Raw genomic sequence first — 26,347 nt, forward strand, 5'->3', positions numbered from 1 at the left:
GCTTTGTGCATGCTAGGCAGGCATCCCACCAGCTGAGCTACACTCTAGCCCAGCTCTTGATTTTTTTTTTTTCAAGAGAAACTAGAAGTTTGTATTTTGACATAAAATCTTTCCTCTTTAGATTTTCTATTATGAAAAAAAAACATATAAAATCATCTACTGTAGTGAATTTCTATAGTGTAGAACTATTTCTTCTCTAGCTAGACTTGCCAATTGTTAGCCACATTACCATGTTGCTTCACCTTTTATACATGTATCTTTTTTTCTGAAATAATCTATACTTTAGGTATCACAAGATAATTCATCTCAAAGTACTTCAAAATACACTTCTAAAAATCAGTGGCATTTGGGCTGGTGAGATGGCTCAGCAGGTATCTTAAGGGTTTTTATTGCTGTGAAGAGACTCTGTGACCATGGCAGCTCTTATAAAGGAAAACATTTAATTGGAGTGGCTCACTTACAGTTCAGAGGCTTAGTTATTATCCTCATGGTGGGTCATGGTGGCATGCAGGCAGACATCATGCTGGAGAAGGAGCTGAGAGTCCTACATCTTGATCTGAAGGCAACAGGAAGTGAACTGTCTCTACAGGGTATAGCTTGAGCATAGGAGATCTCAGTGCCCATCCCCACAGTGACACACTTCCTCCAACAAGGCCATACTTCCTACTCCCTTTGGGGGCCACTTGCTTTCAAAACACCACATTAGGCAAGCATTGTACCAACTGAGCCACACCCAGCCTAGTTCTTGTTTTTTTTTCCCCCAAGAATAACTGGAAGTATGTATTTTCACATAAGATTTTTCCTATTTAGACTTTTTATCCTTTTTTTTTTTTTTTTTTCCGAGACAAGGTTTCTCTGTGTAGCTTTGGAGCCTGTCCTGGAACTAATTCTGTAGATCAGGCTGGCCTCAAACACACAGAAATCCACCTGCCTCTGCCTCCTGAGTGCTGGGATTAAAGGTGTGTGCCACCACCACTTGGCTCACCTGTTTAGATTTTTTTATTGTGAAAAATTATAAGACAGTCTAGTGTATTGAGGAACCATTTCTTCTTTAACTAGACTTGCCAATCATTAGCGGCACTGCCATGTTGCTTCATCTTTTATACATGTAGTTTTTTTGTTTTTCTGAAATAGTCTACAATCTACATGTCATGAGATAATTCATCTCAAAATACTTGAAAATGCACCTCTGAAAAGCAATGGCATTTGGGCAGTTGAGATGGCTCAGCACACAAAGGTACATGTCCCCAAGCCTGATGACTTGAGTTGGATCCCTGAGACCTACATGATGGAAGGAGAGAGCCAACTCCTTCAAGTCGTTCTCTGACCTCCACACATACTCTGTAGCATACATGCCCCCACCCTGCACACATGCATAGAAAACAAATAAGTAAACATGAGAAAATTGAAAATGTAAGCGCATTGCCTACATAACTCCAATGCTGTTGGTGTGCTTAATAGCTCAACCTCGATTCTGTGTGGGCCCTTTTCTAGTTTGAACAGATGCATTTCGTATCTGGTTTGCTCACATGATATTTCTCAGCACGGTTGTGATTAGCTTTTCTGGGATGACTGGGGATGTTAGTCAACTATTTTGAGCTCGTTGGCTCTTTGTGTATTTTCTTCAAAAGAAATGTCATTTCTCCATTTTTAACTGGGTTCTCTCCCCACCCCCGACTTTTTGAGATAGGATCCTGCTCTACAGCTCCCAGGCTGGCCTTGAACTTGTAAACCTGAGTCCCACCTGAGTCTCCAGGGTGCTGCCATTACAGACTTGTGTCATCACACCTGTCTGTATTTTTCTTTTTAATTAAGCTGTAAAGGGTCTTTATAGAGTCTGAATGTAAGCCCTTTATCAGACACAATTTTTGTAATTTGCAAGTATTTCCTCCATTCTGTGGATTGTTCCCTGACCCTGTCCTTGTAGTGAGGACTGAACCCAGGGCGTGGCCCATGCCAGGCAAATGTTCTGCCACTGAGCTACACCCTGAGCCCTTTCTTTATTTGATTTTGTAATGAGACCTCACTAGTTGCCCAGGGTGGCCTTGAATTTGTAACACCCTCCTACTTCAGTCTCTGGGTGTCACCAGTGTGTGCCACTAGGCTCGTCTATTTCTGCTTTGTTTTTATTTTTTTATTGATTTTTAAAATTGGTACAGAGTTCTCACTTTAGTGACAGCACCCTTCGAAAGCACTCAGGTTTTAACTTTGTGTCGACCTTTTTTTTCTTTTGCTGCCTGAGAAAACATTGTCTAATCCAAAACTCTGTTTCTTGAGACAGGGTCTCACTATGTAGCCCTGGCTGTCCTGGAACTCATTATGTAGACCAGGCTGGCCTCGAACTCACAGAGATCCACCTGTCTTTGCCTCCCCAGTGCTGGGATTAAAGGTGTGTACCACTACGCCAGGGTCAGCTGGATTTCTTATGCTACTTTTGTTTCCTGTATGTTTTTTCTTCTACTTTCTACCTTTCTGGTAACTTTTATCTCAAATAGACTCAGGAGACACTTCTCCAGCATGAAGCCTTACTAAGTGGGTCTATACACTTCGTATTGTTTCCCATGAAGTCACATAACAAAATCTTCTCAAGTTCTTTGCATGATAGATCAGAGAACTTAGTCCTAGAAGAGGGGAGGGGTGGAGGGGAGAGGAGAGGAGAGGCCCTGAAGGAGGTGTGAGAGAAGAGCAGCTGAAGCAGCAGGGAGACACACAACACATCTTCAACTAAGCCTCAGTGCTCACATCCAAGTGGGGGAGGTCTGGGGATCTGCCTGCCCTGGGTACCACCGTGGCTGGCTTTTATGTGGGTGCTGCAAAGCCCACTCAGGTCCTTTTGTCTACACCGCAGGCCCTTTACTGACGAGGGTGTCTCTCCAGCACTCTTCCCATCTTAAACACTGTTCTACAGCACACTCATTAAAATTCAAGGAAGGGCATAATAATAAAAAAATAAATAAAATAAACCCCCTCCTGCCCTAGCTGCTTCTGAAGGCACCACTGTTAGGAGATCATTTGGGAAAATTCTACCATTTGCCTCTCTGCTCTTGCTTGGTTCTATTTTTCATAACTACAGATGCCTTCATAATGTTCTGAGTGCTTTTCAGGAGCTGTACAATACCCCTCCCCCCATAATTTGCTGGTACCATGATTTAGTTAACCAGATCTCTCTTTATGGTGCCTGAAAACATTTAATGTCTTCATGACCACAAGCGAGGCTGTAGTGAACACTGCAGGGCCCCTCTCCTTGCTCACAGCAGCTGGTTCAGGGAATGGTCCAGCCAGGAAACTTCTCAGAGACATTCAAGCATCATTAGGGCTCATTGGAACCATGTAAGTCCCACTTATTCATGGGAGATGCTCTAACACATAACAATAAGCATTCGTAGTACTGAATCCTTATACACTGATATTTTTCCTCTGTAATAATCCACTGTAAAGGTTAATTTCTAAATTAAGTTCTGTAGGAGATTTTTCAATAACCGTTAGAGATACAACAGAGCACTTATAATCCGAGACTGTAACAGAAGTTAGTTAAACATGTGCACATGAATCTGTCGGTTCAGGAATTTCCATTTAGTTAGCATCTTTGGATCTGAGCTATGGAGTAGTTCAGTTGATAGAGTGCTTGTCTATCATGCATGAAGCCCCCGGTTTGGTCCCCAGCACCACATATGCCAGGCATGGTGGCACACGCCTACAATCGCAGCATTTGGGAGTCAGAGCAGGAGGATAAGGAAGTTCAAAGTCATCCTCAGCTACAGAGTGAGTTGGAGGCCAGCCTTGGCTATGTGAGACTCTGTCTTAAAAAAGAAAAGAAATCCATGGTGGACCAAGTCTCTGCAAGGAGTCTTGATAGCCACCTCATCCAGCTCTTCTGGTGAGGTCCATAGTACCGTGGAGTAGCTTAACACAAACAAACACACTCCTGAACCATCTCCAGTGGCCACACCACTCCTGTACACCTCACAGGGGTGAGTTATGTGGCTGAAGGGGAACTTTCTGGGGCTAAGCAGTGTGTGCTTGCCCTCAGACCCCCCCCCATCATCTCCAAGGGGCTCTCACCAGATGGACACTCCGCCCAACCTCATTGCCAACACCATGCATTTCGCCTTTTGCTTCTTTGTCAATTATTTGAGGACATGACCACATGTGTCATGCTCTTGGGACCACTTTCAACAGTCCCACAGACAGCTGCATGGTGTCTTCCCTGTGACTTGTCTCCTGACATTCCTGGTAGAAGATTCTGTCATCGAGTGTGTTAACCTCCCCAGAAATGGATTGAGATGGCAGAGAGTTTCCAGCTCAGAGTCTTGCCATTTCTCGAGTCCTTCTTTTGTGACTCACCAGATGGATGAAATCCCTCTGCTGCCCAGAGAGACTGAAGACTGTGGTGGATGGAATTTCCTGAGTTGTCAGGGTGGGACTCTCGTGGTATACATGAGGCAGCTGTGGCTTCAAGGCAGAGAGTGTGTTAGGGAGACCTTCCAAGTTTGGCGAGCAGAGAACCCAGGCAAACATCCAGTTTGAAGGTGTCTTCAGAGAAATGAAGCCCCGTGTGCTGGATTCATAATGGAGAAACTGAGACCTGGGGAGGGGGAGGGGCCCAGCAGGGTGTGTGGTGTGAGCAGATGGTAGATGGCCTTGCAAAGCTTCAGTTGGCTTCTGGGCACATAAATGGATCTAATGGACAAAGGACAGGGGCCTGTGTGGCGGAAAGAGGGGCTTTACCTCCCTACCCCCATCCCTGTGAACTGGCCTTCTAGACAGCCAAAGGGTCTCTCTACCTTATTTTTTTAGCCTGACTAGAGAAGTCAGTAAATGGACAGGCTGGCAATCTACAACTTCAGGAGAAAAGTACCCTTTGCTGTGCATGTCCAGGTATCCCCACTTCCGGGGGAGGCCAGTGCTTGGCCTGACCCTGGCGCCTTAGCTGAGTTCCAGGGATTTAGGGGTCAGCACTGGAAGGGGCCAGATGCCAGAGTGTGGAATTAGGAGGAGAGCCTGAGAACTCAAGGTCATAGTCGGGGTCTGGAGGCTTGGCCCCAGTCCTACGTACTGATTACATGGCCTCTCTGTAACCTTCCCCGCTGTGTCCTCTATAAGCTAGAGGTCAGGAGAGGAGTGGCTAGTCAGCCATGGGACCAGTCCAGGACACTACCCATCATAGTGGGGGAGTCCACAGTCAGGCGGCAAGCCGAGAGCCTTCATCTACTTCATTTTCAAGGGGAGACCTTAGTCAAACGTCTTCCACAGACGATGAAAGTAGTGGAAACCCACAAGACAGCACGCATTGAGGCCTCAAGTTCACTCCCCCATCTCAGCCCTCTCACCCTTCAGAGGAGACAGCCTCTTTGCTTTTAGGTGTCAGGAGTACCCTGTAGTTGTGGGCAGATATTGACTGCCTGGCTGTGCTTCAGTCTGGCGGAACCGATGGCAGCGTAAGCCAGGAACCTGGAGGAACCAGGTTCCTATCCCGCCCCCTCAACCTCCTCGGCTTCATCTGTAGAATGGGGGCAATCCCAGCCCTGCTCCGGTGGTTATGGCAAGATGACACGAGGTGGGGGTGCTGTGGGTTTCTCAGTGTGGCCATGGAGCCCTGTGGGTGCTCAGTGAGTAGAGGCCAAAGCAGTTTTCTCACCCTCCTCCCTCTCTGACCCCAAGGCAGTGGAGTAGATGAAACCAGCCGGCTCCAACTTCGGGCTTCCTTCGGCCCCACAAGTCATTTTGCCGTTTACCATCCTGGGTTTCCAAAGGTGGGTCTAACTTCCACTTCCCTTCCTTAGTTCGGAGCAGTCATGCCCTGCCACAGGAAAGAAGTTAAAAATAAAGCCAGGCCTCAAATCCTTCAAGCAAACACCCAGCTCTCTAAAAATAGTCTTTGCAACAGGTCTCCAGGGCCAGGCTGGGATAGAGGGCTGGCATGGGGCAAGACTGGCTCTCCCAGCCAGGCCTCAGCAGCGCCCTGGCGTGCCAAGCCCACCCTAGCCCATTCTTTCTGTTACCACCATTGTCAACCCCTGTCCCCTAAAGGTCCCTTTTGGCTCTTCACAACTCTTGCTGCTGGGTGCAGCCAGAGCAAGTCCTTGCCAGTATCAGCCTGCCCACTCCAGTGAGCACGACATTCACGGGGCCTTAATCTGTGTGCTGTAAAAGGCAGAGCCTGAGGCAAGGGTTTGGTGCATGTCGTTTATTGGGGAGATAATTTGAGGGAGGGGATGAGAGGGAGTGGGGGGAGAGAGATAGGGAAGAGGGACCAGCCAGCCCAAGCTGTGTGACTGCGTCATTGCTGCGACCTAAGGTGCTAGACTTGACCGAAACACCAGAACCCCCAGGATTCTCCTCTTGACCGGTGGACCCCGATTCTCCATCCCTCACTTACTAAGTCTTCCATGGATTAGAAATCACCCCACTTCTGATTTGGGTTTGGACTTGGGTGTGTGTGACAGGACCACCTACAGCATCTACTGCATTCAGGCAAGCTCTGGGTGGACAGTGGGCAGCTGAGCTCAGGAGACAGTGACAGTACCTGGTGAGTCTGACCTCAGATAGACCCCGTCCTTCACTGCTGTGGGTGACATTCGGACTAATTAGAGGAGACACTATGTGGATACCAGAGAGGTCACTTTAGGAGAAAGCATTGAGTTCTAGAATTTCCACAGCCATCCTTTGTGGCTCCAGGTCACCCCATCAGCCCCATCTCACACTAATGTCCCATCACTTGTGTTCAACCACGGTTCCTCCAAGGATGGCCTTCTCTCCTGACTGCGGTTCTTCACATGTGTGCTTCCGTTTGCCTGAAATGCCTTCCCCCCACAGTATACCTTACTAACAGCCTGTCCATCCATCTCACTTAGCTCCGGGGAGGTCCTGAGCTCCTGTCCCATCTGAACTCACTGTGCTGTGCACACTGGCTCCTGGCATAGCACCCAGAGCATGCAGAAGCCTCAAAGAGCGGGTTGACTATGCAGTCCTCAAGCATCAAGTGATGGAAAAGTCCTCCAGGGCAGAGGCGCTCTCTGTGCACCCACTTAAGACATCAGACACATTCAGTGCATGTTTATGGCACTGTGTGCCAGGCTTGGGGATGAAAGCCTGAAGATCTAAGACGTCCTTCTTCGTTACAGAAATGTAGTGACCAGGGAGGCCCTCACTGAGAAAGCCGCTAAGTAGAGACATCAGACCGAGTGAGTCAGTCAGCGACAGTCTAGGAAGAGCAGGCTGTGTGCAGAGGGAAGGGCAAAGTGATGTCATCGATGTGTTACGGTGTGTGGCTGGAACAGAGTGCGCTCTTGGAAATGAGGCAGGCAGGGAGACACTGTGTGGCTGCAGTGAAAGGCTGGACTAGCAGAAGCAGAGGCCAGAGAGAGTTGGGGGTGTGGGTGGAAAGAGATGGTGGCCTTGTCCCCTGGCCACATGTAGTGAGTGAGTGAGTGTGTGTGTATGTATGTGTGTGTGTGTGTGTGTGTGTGTGTGTGTGTGTGTGTACAAGCAAATGCATGTTCATGTGGGTGCCCATGTGTGTGGGGGTGTGCATGTGGAAGCCAGAAGTCACCTTGGGTCTAGTTCCTCAGGCACCGTCCACCTTCTTTTTTTGAAATAGTCATTTGTTGGTTTGAAGCTTGCTGCATAGGCTAGGCTGGCAGACCCCTGAGCCCCAGGATCCACCTGGCTCTGCTTACCCATTGCTGGAATCACGGGCATTTGCACCACACCTGGCTTGTTTACGTAGCTTTTGAGGGTTGAAGTCAGGTCCTCACGCTTGCTAGGCAAGCATTTTACCAATTAAGCCACCCATCTCTTTAGCCCTCACATGTAGCTATTTTAATTAAATTGATTAAAAGTTCCACTCCCTAGCTGTAGTAGCCGCATTTCAAGTGCTTGATAGCTGCTACTTTGGACAGCACAGGTACAAAGCATTCTAACTGCTGCAAATTTTGTTGGGCAGTGCTTTTGTGTGGCCTTACAGGTCACTGTAGGCCATCACTGGATGCCGTGCAGAACTGGGCACACACCACAGGGTCCTTTCCTCACCTCCAAAGGTGTGTGTGACTGAAGCGTGCAAGGCCATTAAGTGCAGCCCCAGCCAAAATCAGAATGTCTTTCCTGCCAACCCTGCCAAGTGGCTGTTCACTCGCTGCCTCTGCCTCTGCAGGCACGGGAGCTCAGCACTGCTGGAGGTGGCTGAGACCAACTTTGGGCCCCTTGGCCCCAGACCGGCTAGCCTAGGTTTTCTGAGCTCCGGTGGCTTCTACCTAAAGGTCTTGGTTCTGCCCCTGAGACTTGGATCAGCCAGGTGGGCCCTGGAGGCGGCTGGTGGGTAGTGCCTTCCCAGGGCCCTTGTGGCCCCTCCAGTACATCCTCAGGGACCCATTTCATCATCCTTCTTTCCTGCTGTCCTTAGAGAGTAGCTTTAGCTTCATACTGAAAGATGGCACCCTTGTTGTTGAGAAGAGAGGAAGGGCAAAGGTCAGATGCCACAGCTTCTGTTCTTGGGTAAAGAGAGCACCCCCAACCTTGGGGTTGCCCCAACCCAGGAGCCTGTGTTTTTTTTTGTTGTTGTTGTTTTTTTGTTTTTTTAAAGCTGGATGCAAAGTTGTTTTTCAGGTAGATGCAACACTTCCCTGAGTATAACAGCTTCTGCTTGTGGGGAAGAAAAGGAGCCTGGATGAGCCACTAATATCTGCCTCAACACTCCTGCAGAGACCTAGACGTAACCTGAGGTCTTTTGTCTCCAGTCTGCTGCACTCATCTGTCTTCTGTGCCTTCCCAATGTCCCCGGCTTCAAATTCCCTTACATTCCCCACCTATGGGTAGAGGCACAGCGTTTATGCTCAGGAGCGCAGGCTTTGGGCTTGGCTAACACTCCCTCCCTAGGCGAGCTCTTTTCCTGAGCCTTGGTGTCCCCAACTGTGGAAGGCAGGAGAGAGTGATCTAGTGCCTAGGGTCCTGTAAGGGTACATCGAGATAAGCTGTGCAAGTGTTTATGAAGTGCTGTCTACCATGCCTGGCACACAGACAGCAGCAACTGTCGTTTTTATTTTTATAACCCTTATCTCCCTCCTGATGGTACTGACTGCAGCGTCAGAGAGTCTAGAACAGGACAAGCTCTCTGTGCAAACCTCAGAGTCCCACATTCCCAACAGTCACCTCTGGGAGAACCTGTCTCCTGCTTCCTTGAGGAGGGTGTGCTGTGGGACCACAGATAGGAGGGGCTGCATGGGACCCCATCTCCAAAGCCACCCATGGGCAAACCATATCCCTCACACTGGCTTGTTGCCTAACTGCTAAAGCGCCCCCCCCCCCCCCCCCCCCATCAATCAGGCTTCACGAATTCCTGTCTGGGAAGGGGATTAGCACAAGGTCATGGCAGCCCAGTGTCTAAACTGTGACTTGTAACCCCACAGGGCTTGCTGTGGCCCTGCATGAGTCTGGTCAGGGGTGAGCAGGGTGCAGGGGACTCTGATCCCTCGGGGGAGAGCAGATGCCACAGAGTGGGTCACCTGGAGAAGAATTTGTTAGAGGCTCACTTGATGTCTCTACCCTAGTTCAGTTCTCCTTTGAAGAGTAGTTAGAGCAGGTAGAGATGTGTATCTTACAGGAAGACACACTAAGTGGCCCTCAGGATTTCCTCCTTTATTAAAAACAAAACCAAAGCCCCCCCCCCCCCAAAAAAAAACCCCATAGACATGGGCGGTAGTGGTGCACACCTTTAGTCCCAGTACTTGGGAGGCAGAGGCAGGCGATTTCTGTGTGTTTGAGGCTGGCTTGAAAAGCAAGTTACAGGACAGCCAGGGCTACCCAGAGAAACCTTGTCTCAAAAAACCAAAAACAAAAAAATAAAACAACAAAAAAGAAGACAACCCCCCAAACAAAAACAAAAAACTACCAGCTCCCCCCAAGAAACCCCAAAACTCATAGAACTGGGGCTATAGCTCAATAGTAGAGTACTTCCCTAGTACAAGTGAGGCTGTGTGTGTGTGTGTGTGTGTGTGTGTGTGTGTGTGTGTGTGAGAGAGAGAGAGAGAGAGAGAGAGAGAGAGATTGATTCATTTGGTTCCAAACATCGTCTACCTCTCCCTGCCCTACCTCTGCTGTTGTTTATATTCTCCCGGGTTCCTGTCTGCAAGGATGAAGGTGGAACACGGAGCTCGTTCACCTTGTTCAACCAGCTGTAAGCACATGTTTAGTTATAGACCTACTTTCTTCTTTGCTGTTTTTTATTTATGTGTATGTGTGTGTGTCCTTCACGTATGTAGGGGCCCAGAAGAGGAACTCAAGCCTATAGATGGCTTCTGAACCCCTGGACCTAGCCTTGCAGACAGATGTTTACAAGCAGTTGTGAGCCTCCTGATGTGGGTGCTGGGAACCGAATTCCTGGACCCTGGAAGATCTGAGCCATTTCTCCAGCCCCATAATTTTTCTTTCTTACACAAAAGGTGCATATTATATGTACTGTTTTAAACTTGGGGATGTTTCTTCTTTGCACGGCACATATTAGAGACATGTTTGTGTTTCTATGAATAAAGGCTCCCAGGTTATCTTAAACTCTCATGTAATTCATTATTTCTCAGGCATCTGTTAAATATGTTGAGTCTTGCTTTGCTGAGTCACGTCATGCAGTGGACACATCACTTCTCCCATAGACCGGTAAATGTCTAGAATAAATCTCTTCTAAGCACAGTTGCTGGATGCAGGCTCTCTGTAGGGGTGGTCCCATTTTATCTTCATTCCGAGTCATGTTCCAGTGGGAGGCCTCTACCATTGTTTGCATGTGGACTTTGGGTGGCTTTGTGACTCTTGTTGGGATTCTGTTTCTCAGAGTCCCTTGCTTGGCTTTTGCCACATCCCAGCCTTGCTCAGCCACTGTTACCTTGGTTTCCCTGGAACATGACTTCAGCCCAGATAGACTCCAAGGGACCATCCCTGTGACAACAAGCTAAGGCAAGGTTTCCAGAGGCTGGCTACCAAGGTACCTTCCCAAATGATGTTGTATCCACCTACCATCTGGATGGGTTGTTCTTTACTATTTAAAAGTATTTTGAATTTCTTTTTTGAGAAAAGGTTTCTCTGTGTAGTTTTGATGTCTGCCCTGGATCTCGCTCTGTAGACCAGGCTGACCTTGAACTCACAGAGATCTGCTTGGCTCTGCCTCCTGAGTGCTGAGATTAAAGGCATGCACCACTGCTGCCCGGCTATTTTGAATTTCTTAAACACAAATTAGTTGTGATAAAAAGAACTTTATCAAACTATAAGTAGAAATCTAGTAGCAGATTAAAGAAGTTAGCTAAAAGGAAAAAAATACAATAAGGCAAGATACCACAAAGCCACCCTTCACTGGCTTAGTCAAAGCTCCCGCTTCAGGGGGTTGGCTGCGGCCTTTTCCATTCCTTGGAAGTTAGGGATGTAGCTCAGAGGTAGAGTGTGGGCTCTGGGGGCTTTTGGAAAGAAAACTTGCTGAGGAGCACCCACAGAATTAATGGGAAGGCTGTATCCCCAATAACAAGACAGACAGGAGAGAGAGAGAGAGAGAGAGAGAGAGAGAGAGAGAGAGAATAAAAGCACCAAAAGAGACTTCTTACTGATATGATTAGGATGATTGAAATTGTATTTCTTTTTACTTTTGGTTTTTGAGACATAGTCTCACTTTGTAGACCAGGCTGGCTTGGAACTCAATATATAGTTCAGGCTGGCCTTGAATTTGTAATGATCTTGTCTCAGCATCTGCAGTGTTGGGATTAGTGAGGTGCCATGACAGGCTCCACTGATTTTTAAGCCAAGCCTGATGGCAGATCCGGATAATCCCAGCACTTGAGATGTGGAAGCCTGAGTACCGGGAGTGCAGGCAGGGCACAGTCAAGTTAAGGCCAGCCTGGGCTACACAGGACTCTGTTTTCAAAAATAAACAATCAGAAAGAAAGAAATGGAATTTTAGAAATTCTGCTTAATGAATGGCCTTGAACTTATCAATCATTCTTGGCCCCACCAGGAGTATCCTGAGGAGCTTGAGAAATGTTCAGTGGGTGAATGCTCTTGCCACACAAGCATGAGGGCCTGGGTTGGAATCCCCAGCACTGGACACGGCTGCGTGGGTAACTGGAACCTAGCACTGTGAGGGAAGAGGAAACAGCAGGCCCTCTGGGGCTCCATGAGTGTCAGCCTAGCTCCAGGCTCAGCAAGGGACTCTATTGGATGGAAAGAAGCTGGAGAGTGACAGAGGACACCGGATGTCCTCCCCTGCACTACCTATGTCCACGCGAGGACACACGCACTGACTTGCACATGCACACATACCCCACCACACACACACACACACACACACACACACACACACACACACACACACACATGAAACACTGGCTAACAGATTTCTCCTGGTCCTCTTTCTCTCTAAGGACCAGAGTGAGGAGGGGGTGGGTATCAGTCTTCATAAGGGGCCTGTCCTATAAGCGTTAGATTTACAAGGGCCTGTCCTCCGGGAACTAGACTTTTGGGGGCTTTGGACAAGAGGAGCCCCAGCATACAGCAGGCACACAGTCACCAGTTCTTAGCGGGTCTTCGACATTGTTATGAAGGACAGATAGTCAGGCAAATGATGTCCACTAGAATCTCAACTGAAGACAGCAGCTGTTCTCTCACTCTGTCCCTTGGGCAGTTCATCCCATGGCCAAGGCCTGCTCTGAACACCAGAACTAGAGTCTCCAGAGTGGATGGGAGGGATGCAGGACCACTCAGTCCTCGTTTTTTTACACCTCCTTGCTTGTGCTAGACAAGAAACAAGCCCAAATGTCCAACAAATCAGCACAAGTTTTTTCTGTCTCATGAAGAGCCCTTCTTCCATTTGACAATTCAGGGACCAGGATCCATCTACCTTGTGTCTCTGCTGTCTTCTACATATGGCTTCTAAAGTCACATTCTCTTCTGCTGGTAAAAAGAGAAAACACACTCCACACACTCCAGGATACCCATGGAAGGATTTTATTGGCTAGGCCAGGAAGAAGCTAAATTATCTCCTCTCACATTCTATTAGCCAGAGATAGTCACAGGGCCTGTAAGGGATGCTGGAAGACCATCTAGATGTGTGCCCAGGAAGAAGTGGAGGCTGGTTGGTGAACTGCTCACCTTCCTCAGCCATTTGATGAACTTGATGAACTACTATGCCTGGCATTTTTCCATGGGTGCTGGGGATTTGCCAGGCCTCTGAGGCAAGCCCTTTGCTGAGGGAGCTATCTCCCCAGCCATTGAGCAAACTCTTAGAGAGTTTGTCTTGTTGGGTTTGGGGCAATCCAGCTTCCTGCTGTGGGAAGCAGAATCACAAATCCAGTCAAATTCAGCGACTGGGGTGGAGCAAGGATTCGCTTTGGGCCCCAGACCTATGTCCTTAGCCATTGTCCCCCATGGACCCAGCATGCCGTGTCCTAGTCCACCCCTCAGATCTTGTTTGGTTTGTTTTCCCCCTTCCCCTGAGTGCTCACTCTCTTCTGACTTGTTCCTAAGAATATATCCCTACCCCTAGCCAAGGCCCCACAGCTGGCTGATAACATCTCAGACCCTCCACACCCTTCCTCATTATTTAACCAGCCATGGTCGGTCATCAGAAATGGAGCCTGTTGTTTCTTTGTCTTTTCCCATTAGGATACCTCTTGCTCCTTCTTTCAACCACTCCAGGCCTAGGCCCATAACCTCTTGAAGGGCTCAGCAAATGTTTCTAAACTACTGTATCAAGTTTCTTAATGTTATTGGTTTTAAATGCCTTCATTGTGTGGGTTGTTCTTCCTAGGAAACCTGAGAGTCAAATCTGTTACAGCAAGCAAAACCTCAACCCATGCACACCTATTATGTGTTGGGTATAATGCTTACTGATGTAACTGTAGACCTACTGTGTGCATCACCCTGTGAGAGAGACAGGGTAATCTCTGGCCTTAGTAGGCTTTCTGGTATGGTGTAGTCCCTAGGCCTGAGGCAGTCCTGGTTGTCTCCAGGTGTACACACTTACAGCTGCTTAGAATTATAAAGTCAGCCCAGCGGTGGTGGCACATGCCACTCAGGAGGCAGAGGCAGGTGGATCTCTGTGAGTTCGAGGCCAGCCTGGTTTACAGAGTGAGTTCCAGGAAAGGCACAAAGCTACACAGAGAAACCCTGTCTTGAAAAACAAAACAAAACAAAACAAAAAAACAAACAAACAAACAAAAAAAAACAAAAAAGAAAGAATTATAAAGTCTTTGGTTTCCCAGATAACAAATGTTATGACATATTGTATGGGGGACCCCGAGGGTATCCTGCATGTGCAGGGAAAACATGCTGGCATGCTGCAGTGAATGCGGTGGCAGGCCAGACATGCCATGCGGGCATGGCAGTAGTGGTGGCAGGTGGACATTCACAACCCAGACACTGCATCTGAGAGGAAATAAGATTATTATAACAGAAAGATGAAGAGAAAGATAGGAAAGAGGGACACAGGGAAGAAAGAGAAGGGAGAGAAAGCAGAGGTGTGCTCACCTCAAGGGAAGAGAGAGAGAGAGAGAGAGAGAGAGAGAGAGAGAGAAGGGGTTTTCCTTAAAATGAGGCTTTTATATCACACACACACACACACACACACACACACACACACACACACACACACACACAAGAAAAAGAAAGCCAATCAATTAGTAAACAACTGTAATTAAAAGAAAGTTTAAAAAAAGGGGGGGAGAGGCTGTACCCAGGCCACGTGGTACCAGAGGCCCTGTGGTTCAAACCCTCCCTCAGCAGGAACCTCTGGGATAGGTTCCTTGATCCCCTGACAGTGTGCTCATAGTGGATGTAGGCTTTCCCACATCCCAGGATACAAGGACACACTTCATTATTACAGCTGTTGACTGGTTCTGTGAGGCAGTGATGGTGGACATCTCTTCTCAAGCCTGGTGCCTGGCATGGCCTGCACTGTTTAGTCACTGGAACAGCCTTTGGAACCAGGAGTGTGATTTCTGCTTGTGGGTGGGTGGGAGGGATCCCTCAGGGGGCTTCTTCCTGCGGGGTCTCAGGGGAGGTGCTGGGGATATGAGCTGCCAGGTCCCAGGAGCAAATGGGAGCTGCTTGGAATTCCTCCCAGAGTCCTTATCGTTTCCATTCACTCTGGGGTGGGGCTTGGGGGAGGTGTTGGTGCCACTGGGGGCTGCACTCTGGAGAAAGCTGGAATGCCACAGCTGAGCTCCACCTGGGGAGGGGCCGGAGGCGGGGGCCGGTGCCGAGCGGGAGGGATCAGCTGTCACATTCCTGAGGGAGAATGCTCCTGGGTGCCTTGTCCTTATTTAGGCAGATGTCTGCTAACTTGGGTCTGCGGGATGCCATGGCCGGACGACTCACTCTCTCCAGGTGGGTGGGGCAGGCTGAGCACAATCAGAGCTAAGTCAGCAAGCTCTGGGGTGGACGATCCCAACAGACTCAGACAGCCAAGGGTGGCAAGTTCAACCCTTGGAGAGACAAAGCACCTTGTCAGCAAAAACCAGCAGCCACCATTTGTGGGAGGCCTTTTGTGGCAGCTGTAAGCCTGAGGGGGCGCTCCTACTCATGTGCTGCACGTGTGAAGTAAGCACTGGTCCTCTGAGCTATGGCCCTACCCCTTCCATCTGATTTTGGTGGGAGTCACAATGGAATTCCAGGCTTGCCCCTTTCCTGTTGGTGTGTGGGGGCTGGCTGCCCAGCCTACCCACCTGTTAGTGAAGATTGCAAGCCAGAGAGGAGTGACAGTCTTTTATAAATTTATATCCAAGGGGCGTCCATCACTTTGTTAGAGCAGGTCACTAGATTTAGCACACATTCAAAGGGAGGAGATTACACCAGGGTGTGACTTTTTAGGAGCCATCTGAGAACTCTGCCCATTTTTCAGAAGAGGAATGTAGAGAATTTTAAGCGACTGGTGTAGCTCACACAGCTGGGAAGGGTGGGCACCTGGGATTCAAATCCAGATCACGTGATCATAGCTGGAGTCCAGGATCTTAACCTTGATGGCTCGGTTGAGTCTTTGCGTTCATAGCCCTGTTAGCAAACCAGTGTAGGTATGCACACACTAGGAAGACAGATTTCAAAACAAATACATCGATGCTGCTGCTTCAAGGGTTACTCTTCCAGGCATTTATAAAAGGTCATTTAAAAATTGGAAGTGTGAAGGTAGCGCACCCCTTCAATCTCAGCACTCAGGAGGCAGAGGAAGGTGGAGCTCAGTGAGTTCAAGGCCAGCCTAGTCTGCAAAGCAAGTTCCAGGACAGCCAGGACTGTTACACAGAGAAACCCTGTCTTGGAAAGAAAAAAAATTTTTTTTGTAGTGTGGGCCAAATGTGGTGAGTCACTCAAGAAGCAGAGGCAGGAGGACCTCTGAGTGTTCAAGGTCAGCTTGATCTACATAGTAAGTTACAGGACAGCCAGGACTACATAGAGAGACCCTGCCTCAAAAAAAACAAAACAAAATAAGTACACTGTTTTGTTTGTTTTGTTTTTCCATTTTCTGCTTGTGCTGGAACCTGAGGCTTGGCACGTGCTGGGCGAGCGTCCTGCTACTATACCTTAGCCCATGAATGAATTGCTTTGGAAGTTCCCTGAGTGACTCTGAAGACCTCTGTGCTTTGCACTGTAAGCTCTGGAGGGCCTACAGGCCCATGATCCCCTTCTGTGGCTTCTCCGGTTGCCCAAGTGCGGCTCAACCCCAGTCTCACAGTCTGCCAGGAACTAGATCAGCCTCCTCAGGGAAGTGAGGGACCCTGCTGGTGACCACCAGTTCTGGGGCTCCTCAGACAGGCTGCAGGGATATAGGGTCCTCACAATGCTCCTGAAGGGAGAGATTGGCTGAAGGCCATTTTCAGTTGCTGGCTGTTGTGGATTGTGACAGGAGGTGAAGTATTGGCAACGGACAACCCACTTGAAGGCTTTGGTGCTAGGATTCTGGGCTCAGTTCCGCTCAACTCTGATCCTCTCTAGCTCTGAGCTTTAGGTGAATGATTTTCTGTGCCAGCATTTCTTCTCCAGCGAGCTGAGGTGTCTCAAAAAATGAATGTGACCACAGGAGTCATAGCTTCCTGTTGCCGCTACAACCAATGACAGCAAACTTGGCACTAAAGATTCTTTCCTTGAGTTCTGGGGCTGGGCTGAAGCTGAGTGTTAGCAGGCTGGTTCCTACTGTGTGCTCTGGGCTGAAGCTGAGTGTTAGCAGGCTGGTTCCTACTGTGTGCTCTGGGCTGAAGTCCAGTGTTAGCAGGGTGGTTCCTACTGTGTGCTCTGGGCTGAAGCCCAGTGTTAGCAGGCTGGTTCCTACTGTGTGCTCTGGGCTGAAGCTGAGTGTTAGCAGGGTGGTTCCTACTGTGTGCTCTGGGCTGAAGCCCAGTGTTAGCAGGCTGGTTCCTACTGTGTGCTCTGGGCTGAAGCTGAGTGTTAGCAGGGTGGTTCCTACTGTGTGCTCTGGGCTGAAGCCCAGTGTTAGCAGGGTGGTTCCTACTGTGTGCTCTGGGCTGAAGCTGAGTGTTAGCAGGGTGGTTCCTACTGTGTGCTCTGGGCTGAAGCTGAGTGTTAGCAGGGTGGTTCCTACTGTGTGCTCTGGGCTGAAGCCCAGTGTTAGCAGGGTGGTTCCTACTGTGTGCTCTGGGCTGAAGTCCAGTGTTAGCAGGGCTGGTTCCTACTGTGTGCTCTGGGCTGAAGTCCAGTGTTAGCAGGGTGGTTCCTACTGTGTGCTCTGGGCTGAAGCCCAGTGTTAGCAGGGTGGTTCCTACTGTGTGCTCTGGGCTGAAATCCAGTGTTAGCAGGGTGGTTCCTACTGTGTGCTCTGGGCTGAAGTCCAGTGTTAGCAGGGTGGTTCCTACTGTGTGCTCTGGGCTGAAGCCCAGTGTTAGCAGGGTGGTTCCTACTGTGTGCTCTGGGCTGAAATCCAGTGTTAGCAGGGTGGTTCCTACTGTGTGCTCTGGGCTGAAGCTGAGTGTTAGCAGGGCTGGTTCCTACTGTGTGCTCTGGAAGGAAAGCCCAGTTGTTGTCTTCCAGCTTCAAGTGGTCAGCACCCTGACCCTTGGCTCATGGCCCATTCTGCATCCCCCGGGCACATCTCTGGTCCCCATACATCAACTCCTCCCCTCTTATAAGTTCATCCTAGAGTGCCTTATTGTACTTGTGATTACATGTAGGACCTACCTAACCCATCATAGCTCCTATCTCATATTTATCTGTTTGCCATATAAGGGGACACTCACAGGTGTCTGTGATCAGAGGATGGATCTTTGGGACTATTTTTTTCAGCCACCTGAATAGGACAAATGGCTGGGATGCAGTTAACACCCAGCGAGCCAACTCTTAGTCTAAGGTTGGAAGGACTGTCTCTCCATCTCTGGAGCAGATTCTGTACAGGAGGTTCCTCTTGGAAGCAGACTATCATCACATAAAACACGATCTGGAGGCACCCTCCCCTCCATCCCGGGGGATTTAGGATAAGCTTCGAAGTGGGGAGGTTCTGCCTAGGACCTGAGGGGTCAGGTATCACATAGACTTGGAACCCACACCCCCAGTGCCACCTCTGATGCTCACTTTAAATGGATTACATCCACATTCAAAGGCTGCAAACACTTACATGAGATCCGCTCTGTACTGGTGTCTTAGGTACTTTTCCAGTTACTGTAATACAATATTCTGATAAATGCAAATCGAAGGAAAAAAGGTTTGTTTTGGCTCTCAATTTGGGGGTACAGTCCATCATGGGGTAGGGGGTTGGGAGGCCAGGCAGCAGGAGCTTGAAGTGGCTGGCCATGCCACATCCATAGTCAGGAGACAGAGAATGATGTATGCTTGTGCTCAGCTCACATCCTCCTTTTTATGTGGGCTGGAACCAATGCCCAAGGAATGGTGCCACCTATAGTGGGCAGGCTTTCCCGCCTCCATCAACTTAGTCGAGATAATTGCCCACAAGTGTGCTCAGAGGTTTGTCTCCTACATGTCCTGGATCTCATCAAGCTGATAACTGCTATTGATCATCATACCAGGGCCTGCCCATGCCAAGAAGTTTCTGTTTATTGCTGTATAATTCAGCAGCTCCATGCTATGACTCTAGGGCTGTTATATCACCATTTTACAGATGAAAAAAAAAATCAAGGCACAGGAACTTTAAGCCACTAATTCTTACACCTACGCTCCTAATACTTCCAAACACTAAAATATGAGTGGCAATTTTTCCTTTATAAAACTACTTGCTTCCCAATATTTTTCTACAGAGAATTAGTATTGTTTTGTGGCATAATATTTATAAAATATACCTTTAAAATATAGAATGTGGAACTAAGAAAATAAACTTATATATGTGTTTACATATTATAAGATAGCAATAATAAAATACCAGCTCTGGCCGCGTAACCTGACCAGTGGGCTTTCTCCTCCCAACAGCCTTCCATTCACTCCCTCTGAAGACTTTCACTCTGTCTTATCTCTCCCCCAGACTCTTCCTCTCTCCAGAGCAGGGGCCATGTATGGCTCAGCTTTCACTTATATAATCAACGGGTAAGTGACTGACTTCTCTCCTCCTCAGTTTTCTCACCTGCAAAATGGTGGCAGGATCTATCTTAGAAGTGGTGAACCCTTAATCGCTCTGTCATTTTTTTTTCTTATTAGAAGCAACCCTCACATCCCTAAGTAGGAAAGTGAAGACTGTAAAACATATAGGAGAAAACATAGGCGGAAATCTTTGTGACCTTGGTTTAGGTGAACACCTTTTTAGAAATGATGCCTAAAGTCCAGGTAGCAAAAGAAAAAGGTGACTGAACCTCGTTTCGGCTTAGGGCCTTTGTGCTTCAGAGAGTGCCATAAAGAGAGTAAACGCTGCCTAGAAGGCTCCGACAGTAAAGGTGCTTGTGGTGAAGCCGGGGCCGGGTTCATCCCCGGAACCTGGGAAAGGTGGAAGGGGGAAATCCACTCTAGTTTGTTATTATTATTATTATTATTATTATTATTATTATTATTATTATTATTTTGGTTTTTCGAGACAGGGTTTCCCTGTGTAGCTTTGCCCCTTTCCTGGAACTCACTTGGTAGCCCAGGCTGGCCTTGAACTCAGAGATCCACCTGCCTCTGCCTCCCGAGTGCTGGGATCACCACCGGCCGGCTTATTTTTTATTTTTTGAGGAAGGGCCTCTCACTGAACTTGGGACTCACCAATTTGGCTAGAGTGGCCGGCCAGTGAGCTCCATAGCACCATTTGACTCTGCCCTTCCAGTTCTGGGTTACAGATATATACCACTGAGCCTAGTTTTTAACGTGGGTACTGGGGATCCAAACTGCACAGCAAGCCCTCTACCAAGCGAGCCCTCTCTGCAGCTACCTTAATGACTTGTTTCCTGCTGTAGTGTTTAGGATGTGTGCCAGGGTCACCGGGTGGGCAGGATGGTTGGATCCCTAGAACATGACTGTACCCCATGATGTTCATGCCACACACCGAGTACAGAGTGCTCAATAGAAAGCCAAATGAAGATTAGTGATCTCAGGAGAAGAAATGTTTGCTTCTGCGTTAGAACAGAGGGCTGCGGACTTTTCTGTAACAGACCAGAAGGGAAATACTTCTGACTCTGCTCATCATACTGTCTCTATGACAACCGCCTAACTCCAGACAGTACACAAATGAGTGAGTGTGGCTGAACTCCACTAAAACTTTATACAGACGACGACATTTGAATCCCAGACCAGTTTCATGTGTTAGAAAACATTACTCCTGTATTTTTTTCTCCAACCACCTAATAAAATAACCATTTTTAGCCAGGGTGGTACAAAAACAGGCAGGGGCTGGACCAGGGGCTGAATTGGGCCAAGCCCTGCACCAACTTTAAGAGGGGTTTAAGGTATTCTGCTAGCAGTTGTGTTTGAGGAGGCCCAGAATAGTGCCTGACTCATGACAGACACTCCAAAAAGTTGTAGTAAGTGAATGAACCAGTGCATTGACGTGGGTCTTGAGCATAGAGGGAGGGGAAGGGCCTTCCATGCTGGGAACAGACTAAGCTAAGTCCTGGAGACAGCGTGTATTGGCTTTGGTTCGAAGAAGCTACTAATATGTGATGTGGACAACAGGGAAAAATACTGGCTCTAATCAAGCAGCCAGGAGCCTGGGGATGGGAAAAAGAGGTGTGGGGAGTGCGGGGGTAAATGTTCCCCAAAGTGGCTGTGCTGAGTGATGGCCCTGTACCGTTCCAGAACTACCAACCTTATTTTTAACCCAGCTGCTGAAAGATAATCCAAAAGCCACCAAGAAGAGCTCATCTGTCTGTCTGCCCCTCCCCTTGCCCCACTTACTGCTCCCTTCCCTCCCCCCAGCAGGTACAGCGCCACCCTAGGAGACCCTCACCCAGAGGCCACACCCATGTATGGGGTGGTCAGAGGGAAGGACGTGCCCCATGTCTCCTACTACAGCCTGGGCTAGGGAGGGCCACAGGTGCTTAAAGTCATCCATCCAAGGCTCTGAGCCCCCACCCCCAGCAGCAGGCGGGGGACAGCCGAGGACAGAGCTGGTGGTCTCAGCACTGTGGATACTTGCTTTTCAAACTGGGGTCAGCCACAGAGGGGCTGGCCCGCTTGCAGGGTATCGGTCACTCTCATTCTGAATCACTAGGTTTCTGATGAGCCCCAGGTGGTGATGATGCTGGGGCCTGCCTGTGTAGTGGCCACATGCTGAGTGGCACCTGACTAAAAGCTGTGGCCTCTGGGTGACAGCGGTGCCACCAGCCCTTCACTCTAGGGTTGCCTGATGCATCCAATGAAGGCTACCTTGAGCTGGGTGTGGTAATTCCCACTCTGAAAGATCACCTCTAGTGGAGGGGCCTGAAAGCATGCTATGTAGCAGAGCCGGGCTACAGTTAGAGCATGTTGGAAGCTCTTGCAAGGTGAGGCCCTTAGGTATAGGGATGAACAAATTCTCTGGACACACGTACAGGGCAAGTATGGAGGAGGATGCAGGCAGGGTGGAAACAGAAGGACAGGGGATGGGGGTATGGCTGGCTTGGGGAGCCAGAGAGTCCAGACCAGTGGGTGAAGGGAGAAAGGCTGATAAGGGGTCAGCCAGTCTGTGGGGTGGACAGAGGCATGTGCTTCCTGCCACCCCCTCAGCCCTCATGCCTGGGTCAGTGTGGCCGCCTCCATCTCCACGCCTGTGCTGGCTGCCAGCTTCCCAAGTCTGCAGAAAAGAGGACTCCTTCAGCTCACATGACCAAAAAAGGGCATCTTCTCAGCAGGAAGGTTGGCCTAGTTTTTCTTTTCTCCACCTGAGGTTTCAGGTTCCCAGGGAAGTGGCTCCCCAAACACAGGGCTTTTTCTCACACAAACCCACACACAGGTTCCGATGTAAAAAATGTCTTCTGGCCCTAACCACCACCGTCATCACCTGTCCAAATTGTCATCACAATGTGGAAAACATTTTATTTCTCAGAACTCTCCAAGGGGAGGATTATCGTCTCCACACTATAGATGGGGAAACTGAGGCACAAAGAGAAAGCCACATGCCAGAGGCTCTGGAGTCCTTGTGAGGTTGAACTGGGGTAACGTGAGGTACAGACACCAAGTTAGTCTTTATTTCAAATATTCTTCCTAGTTTGTTCATCTGGCTTTTTATTTTTGCACTAATTTTACTGTAAAATACTGCACTAAAATATGATTTAGGGGAGCTAGGTGTCTCAGTGGTTAAAATGCTGCAAAATTATGTGGGCTGGAGGCTCAGTCTTCAGAATCCACATAAATGTCAAGTGGGCATGGCAGCACTCCTGTAATTCCACCATTAGAGTGTGAAGACAGGACCCCAGAACAAACTGGCTAGCAAGACTCTGGGCTTGCTTGAGAGACCCTGTCTCAATGAGTAAGATGGAAGAGCTATTGAGAACGATTCCCAACATCGACCTCAGGATTCCACATGCGTGAGCACACATATGAACTCACACACATGTGCCTACACACATGCAGAACAGCCTTGCCCTTCACCGTGAAGCTCCTGGAGCATGTATGCACATGGGTATACAGCATCACCTGGGAAGCTCCTGGGTCATGTATGCACATGGGTATACACCATGACCTGGGAAGCTCCTGGATCGTGTGTGCACACAGGTGCCTGTGTGTATGTTCATGGACTGATTCTTTCCTCTGAAGCAAACAGCAGTATGACAGTACGGCCTGGTGGAGAAGGCAGGGTCTAGGAATCTGACCTGTGTGACTTGGAGATCAGACTCCACTATTTCTCACTGTGTGGAAGGCAAGCCTATGCGTAGATCCTGGACTCGAGTTCCAAAATGCCATCATTTCTTCACTGTGTGCCTCAGGTGGTTTCTTCAAGTCTCCAGCCCTATGCCTGACTGGACCCCTCCCAGCAGCCAACCCCCGCTGACACTCTATCAGAAGTCTTCTTGTGTGGTTTCTTGCTCCTTCGGGGCACACCTCACAGCTGTGACCAGACTTCTGCTGTCAGGTGCTGAGGCTGAGCTGCCTTACCCAGTCAGGGTGGTCAGCTCTGGCCACATATGTCGCTCCAAAGCAGTCATCAAGTACACAGAATTTGGAGTTAGGGTCAAAAGTGCCAACTTCCACATTCCTTGACTGCCCTTCAGCAGGCTAATTAACCTATCTGTGCCTCAGTTTCCTCCTATGTAAAATGGGGAGAGTGGGAGCACTGACTTCCTAAGGCATTCTGACGACTAATGAGCTATCCTTTGAAACGCCTTCAGAACAGTGCCTGGCCTGTTTGTAAACAGGGCTTTACTGAGGTAAGCATTGTTCTCCAGTTAGTCATGTTAGACTGTGCCAACAGCTGATACAAATATCTCTTCAGTGTCAAGCATGTGCTACGACAGATGTTTAAAGTTTGTTCCCGTAGCACTCCAGTGAGGGACTGCAGGGGACTCTTCCTTCTACACACTGACTGACAGGTTCAGGTCCTCCACTCTTTAATACTTTTTTTTTTTTAGTTAAAAAATTATTTTTATGTGTTTGGGTGTTTTGTCTGAATGTATGTGCACTACGTGTGTGCATTGCCCACAGAGGCCAGAAGAGGGCATCGGATCCCCTAGGACTGAAGTTATAGATGGTTACGAGCTGCCATGAGGGTGTGGGAATTGAACTTAGATCAATTCCCAGCACCAGTGCTCCTAACCAATAAGCCATCTCTCCAGCTCCTCTACTGCATTTCTTGCAGGTCACCAGGGATTCTGTGGGCAGAATTTAGGGGGTCCATATCCCTAGAAACATGGTCTGAGGTGGTGATTCCCGACCTAGTGATGCTGAGAGAATGCTTTCAGGAGAGGGGCAGTGAAAAGCAGCTAGATGGGAAAGGAAAGGGCTGAGCAAGGACTGATCTCAGTTTCAAATGTGTTTGGTCTGAGCACAGGGGGATGTGGGGTGGGAACTGTACCTTGTGGGTTTGATGGTCACAGAGGGAGTGGGCTGGTGTCAGTCATCCAGTCTGTTGGAGGCTCTCTAGGGTTGGGGAAGTGGCACTTTTACTTTGAACACGGTAGCTTTGCTGGTTGCGATTCTCTGGGGTGGCATGGAGTCACGGGAAGCTGGCATTCACAGCAGCTAGGGCAGGCACATGCAGGTGCATTTGTTCTGTGAAGGGGCTAGGTCAGGTACCCAAAGTGTCCATGCATATGTGAACTGAAGTTTGGCATTTCCTTCAGTTCTGGGAATAGGCAATAAACCTAGGAATATTAGCTGTACCTGTGACTTGGTCTCTAGCAGAAATCACAAGTGCTAGGATTATAGATGTGAGCCACCACATCTAGCTATGCTCATTTATACTTTTAAATTGTGGTGGTTAGTAGGCCTGGCAGACATTTGTAGTGTTGGTGAAAAAGGACATGCGTTATCACATTATGAATCTGTTCTTTTATTTATTGTTTAGTGTGCATCTATATATGGGTATATGCATGTGAATGCAGGTGCTCAATAGCTCAAAAAGGGTGTTGTATCCCTGGAGCCAGAGTTACAAGCAGTTGTGAGTCACCTGATGTAGGTACTAGGAACCGTGCTTGGGTCATCTGGAAGAGCTATATGTGCTTTTAGCCACTGAGCCCCACAGAGTTGTTCTTAAATATTTAATTAAGTGTACCAATTCAACTGCAGCTCTTCACAGCTCCAGACATTGTCTTGTTGATATTATTATCATTGTGTGTTTCTGGTGTGTGTATGTTTGCATGGAGGTCACAGGACAACTCTGTGGGAGTTGGTTTTCTCCTACCTTTACTTGGGTTCACAAGACTGAACTCCAGTCTTCAGACTTGCTTGGCAAGCACCTTCACCTGCTGAGGCTTGCCTGTCTCTTATGTAATTAAAAACACTGTTCTGGGGGTTGGGGCTTTAGCTCAGTGGTAGAGCGCTTGCCTAGCAAGCACAAGGCCCTGGGTTCTATCCTCAGCTCCACAAAAACAAACAAAACAAAACAAAAAAACAAACAAACAAAAACTCTGTTCTGCCAGATGTCATGGTGCATGGTTTTAATTTCAGCACTTGAAGGGCAGAGGCAGGCAGATCTCTAGGAGTTCAAGGCCAGCCTGATTTACACAGCGAGCTCTAGGCCACCCAGGGTTACCCGGTGAGACCCTGTCTCAGTAGTATTGTCTGGAGAAGGAATCCACAGCCTTCATCAGTTGGCCAAAGGAGGGAGAGAGAATCTGTGACATGAGAGGGGCTAAACACCCTGTCCTGGGGTGATAGCCTCTGCTGTATTCAACCAGCCACAGGGAAAGGGGCTTTAGTGATCAGACCTGGAAATAACATACATCAGGTCTTCCCAGAATGCATTGGGAAGAATGCAGTCATCTGACCATACCTAACTATAGGGAAGGCTGGGGGAATACAGTCTATGCATACCCAGAAACTGGAGGACTGGGCTAGGGAATGCCCAGTAGTCTGGGCCAGGGGGCTGTAATAATCATTGACATCCCAAATGAGGACCTCTGTCCAGGATGACTTGCTTGGTCTTGGAGAGGATGCACAGAGGGCTAGATTCTAAATCTCCCATCATATTGTCTCCTCAGGACAAGCCACGCCAAAGCCAAGGCTGAGGCAGCAGAACAGGCTGCTCTGGCTGCCAACCAGGAATCCAACATTGCCCGCACATTGGCCAAGGAGCTGGCCCCAGACTTCTACCAGCCAGGTAGGGCCAGCCATGGGCGGAGTGGTCAGGGGAGTCTGATGGTGGTCACTCTTCCTCATTTGCTATAAGGCAGAGATGCCTAAGTGGAGCTCTGAATGCCTGTGAGTTTTGGAACCTGTGGGTGTGGTACAAATGGGAGATGAGATGACACAGGGGCTCATGGGGGGCACACATCTCTGCCTCTATATAAGACTGGGGTAGGATAGGGTAGCTGAGACCCACTCC

The 26,347-nt window shown here is 48.8% G+C and overlaps 1 protein-coding gene across 1 annotated transcript in view; it reads left to right on the plus strand.

Moving 5' to 3' along the window:
• The window catches only part of Jph2 (junctophilin 2), a 60,972-nt gene that overhangs the window by 30,014 nt on the left and 4,611 nt on the right, over positions 1–26,347 (plus strand). Inside the window, exon 3 of the mRNA XM_036185278.1 lies at positions 26,004–26,122. Within this exon, the coding sequence (XP_036041171.1) occupies positions 26,004–26,122 (119 nt within the window). The remainder of the gene's footprint in view (positions 1–26,003; positions 26,123–26,347) is intronic.

The sequence above is a fragment of the Onychomys torridus genome, chromosome 4, assembly GCF_903995425.1.
Source record: "Onychomys torridus chromosome 4, mOncTor1.1, whole genome shotgun sequence".
Taxonomy (NCBI): domain Eukaryota; kingdom Metazoa; phylum Chordata; class Mammalia; order Rodentia; family Cricetidae; genus Onychomys; species Onychomys torridus.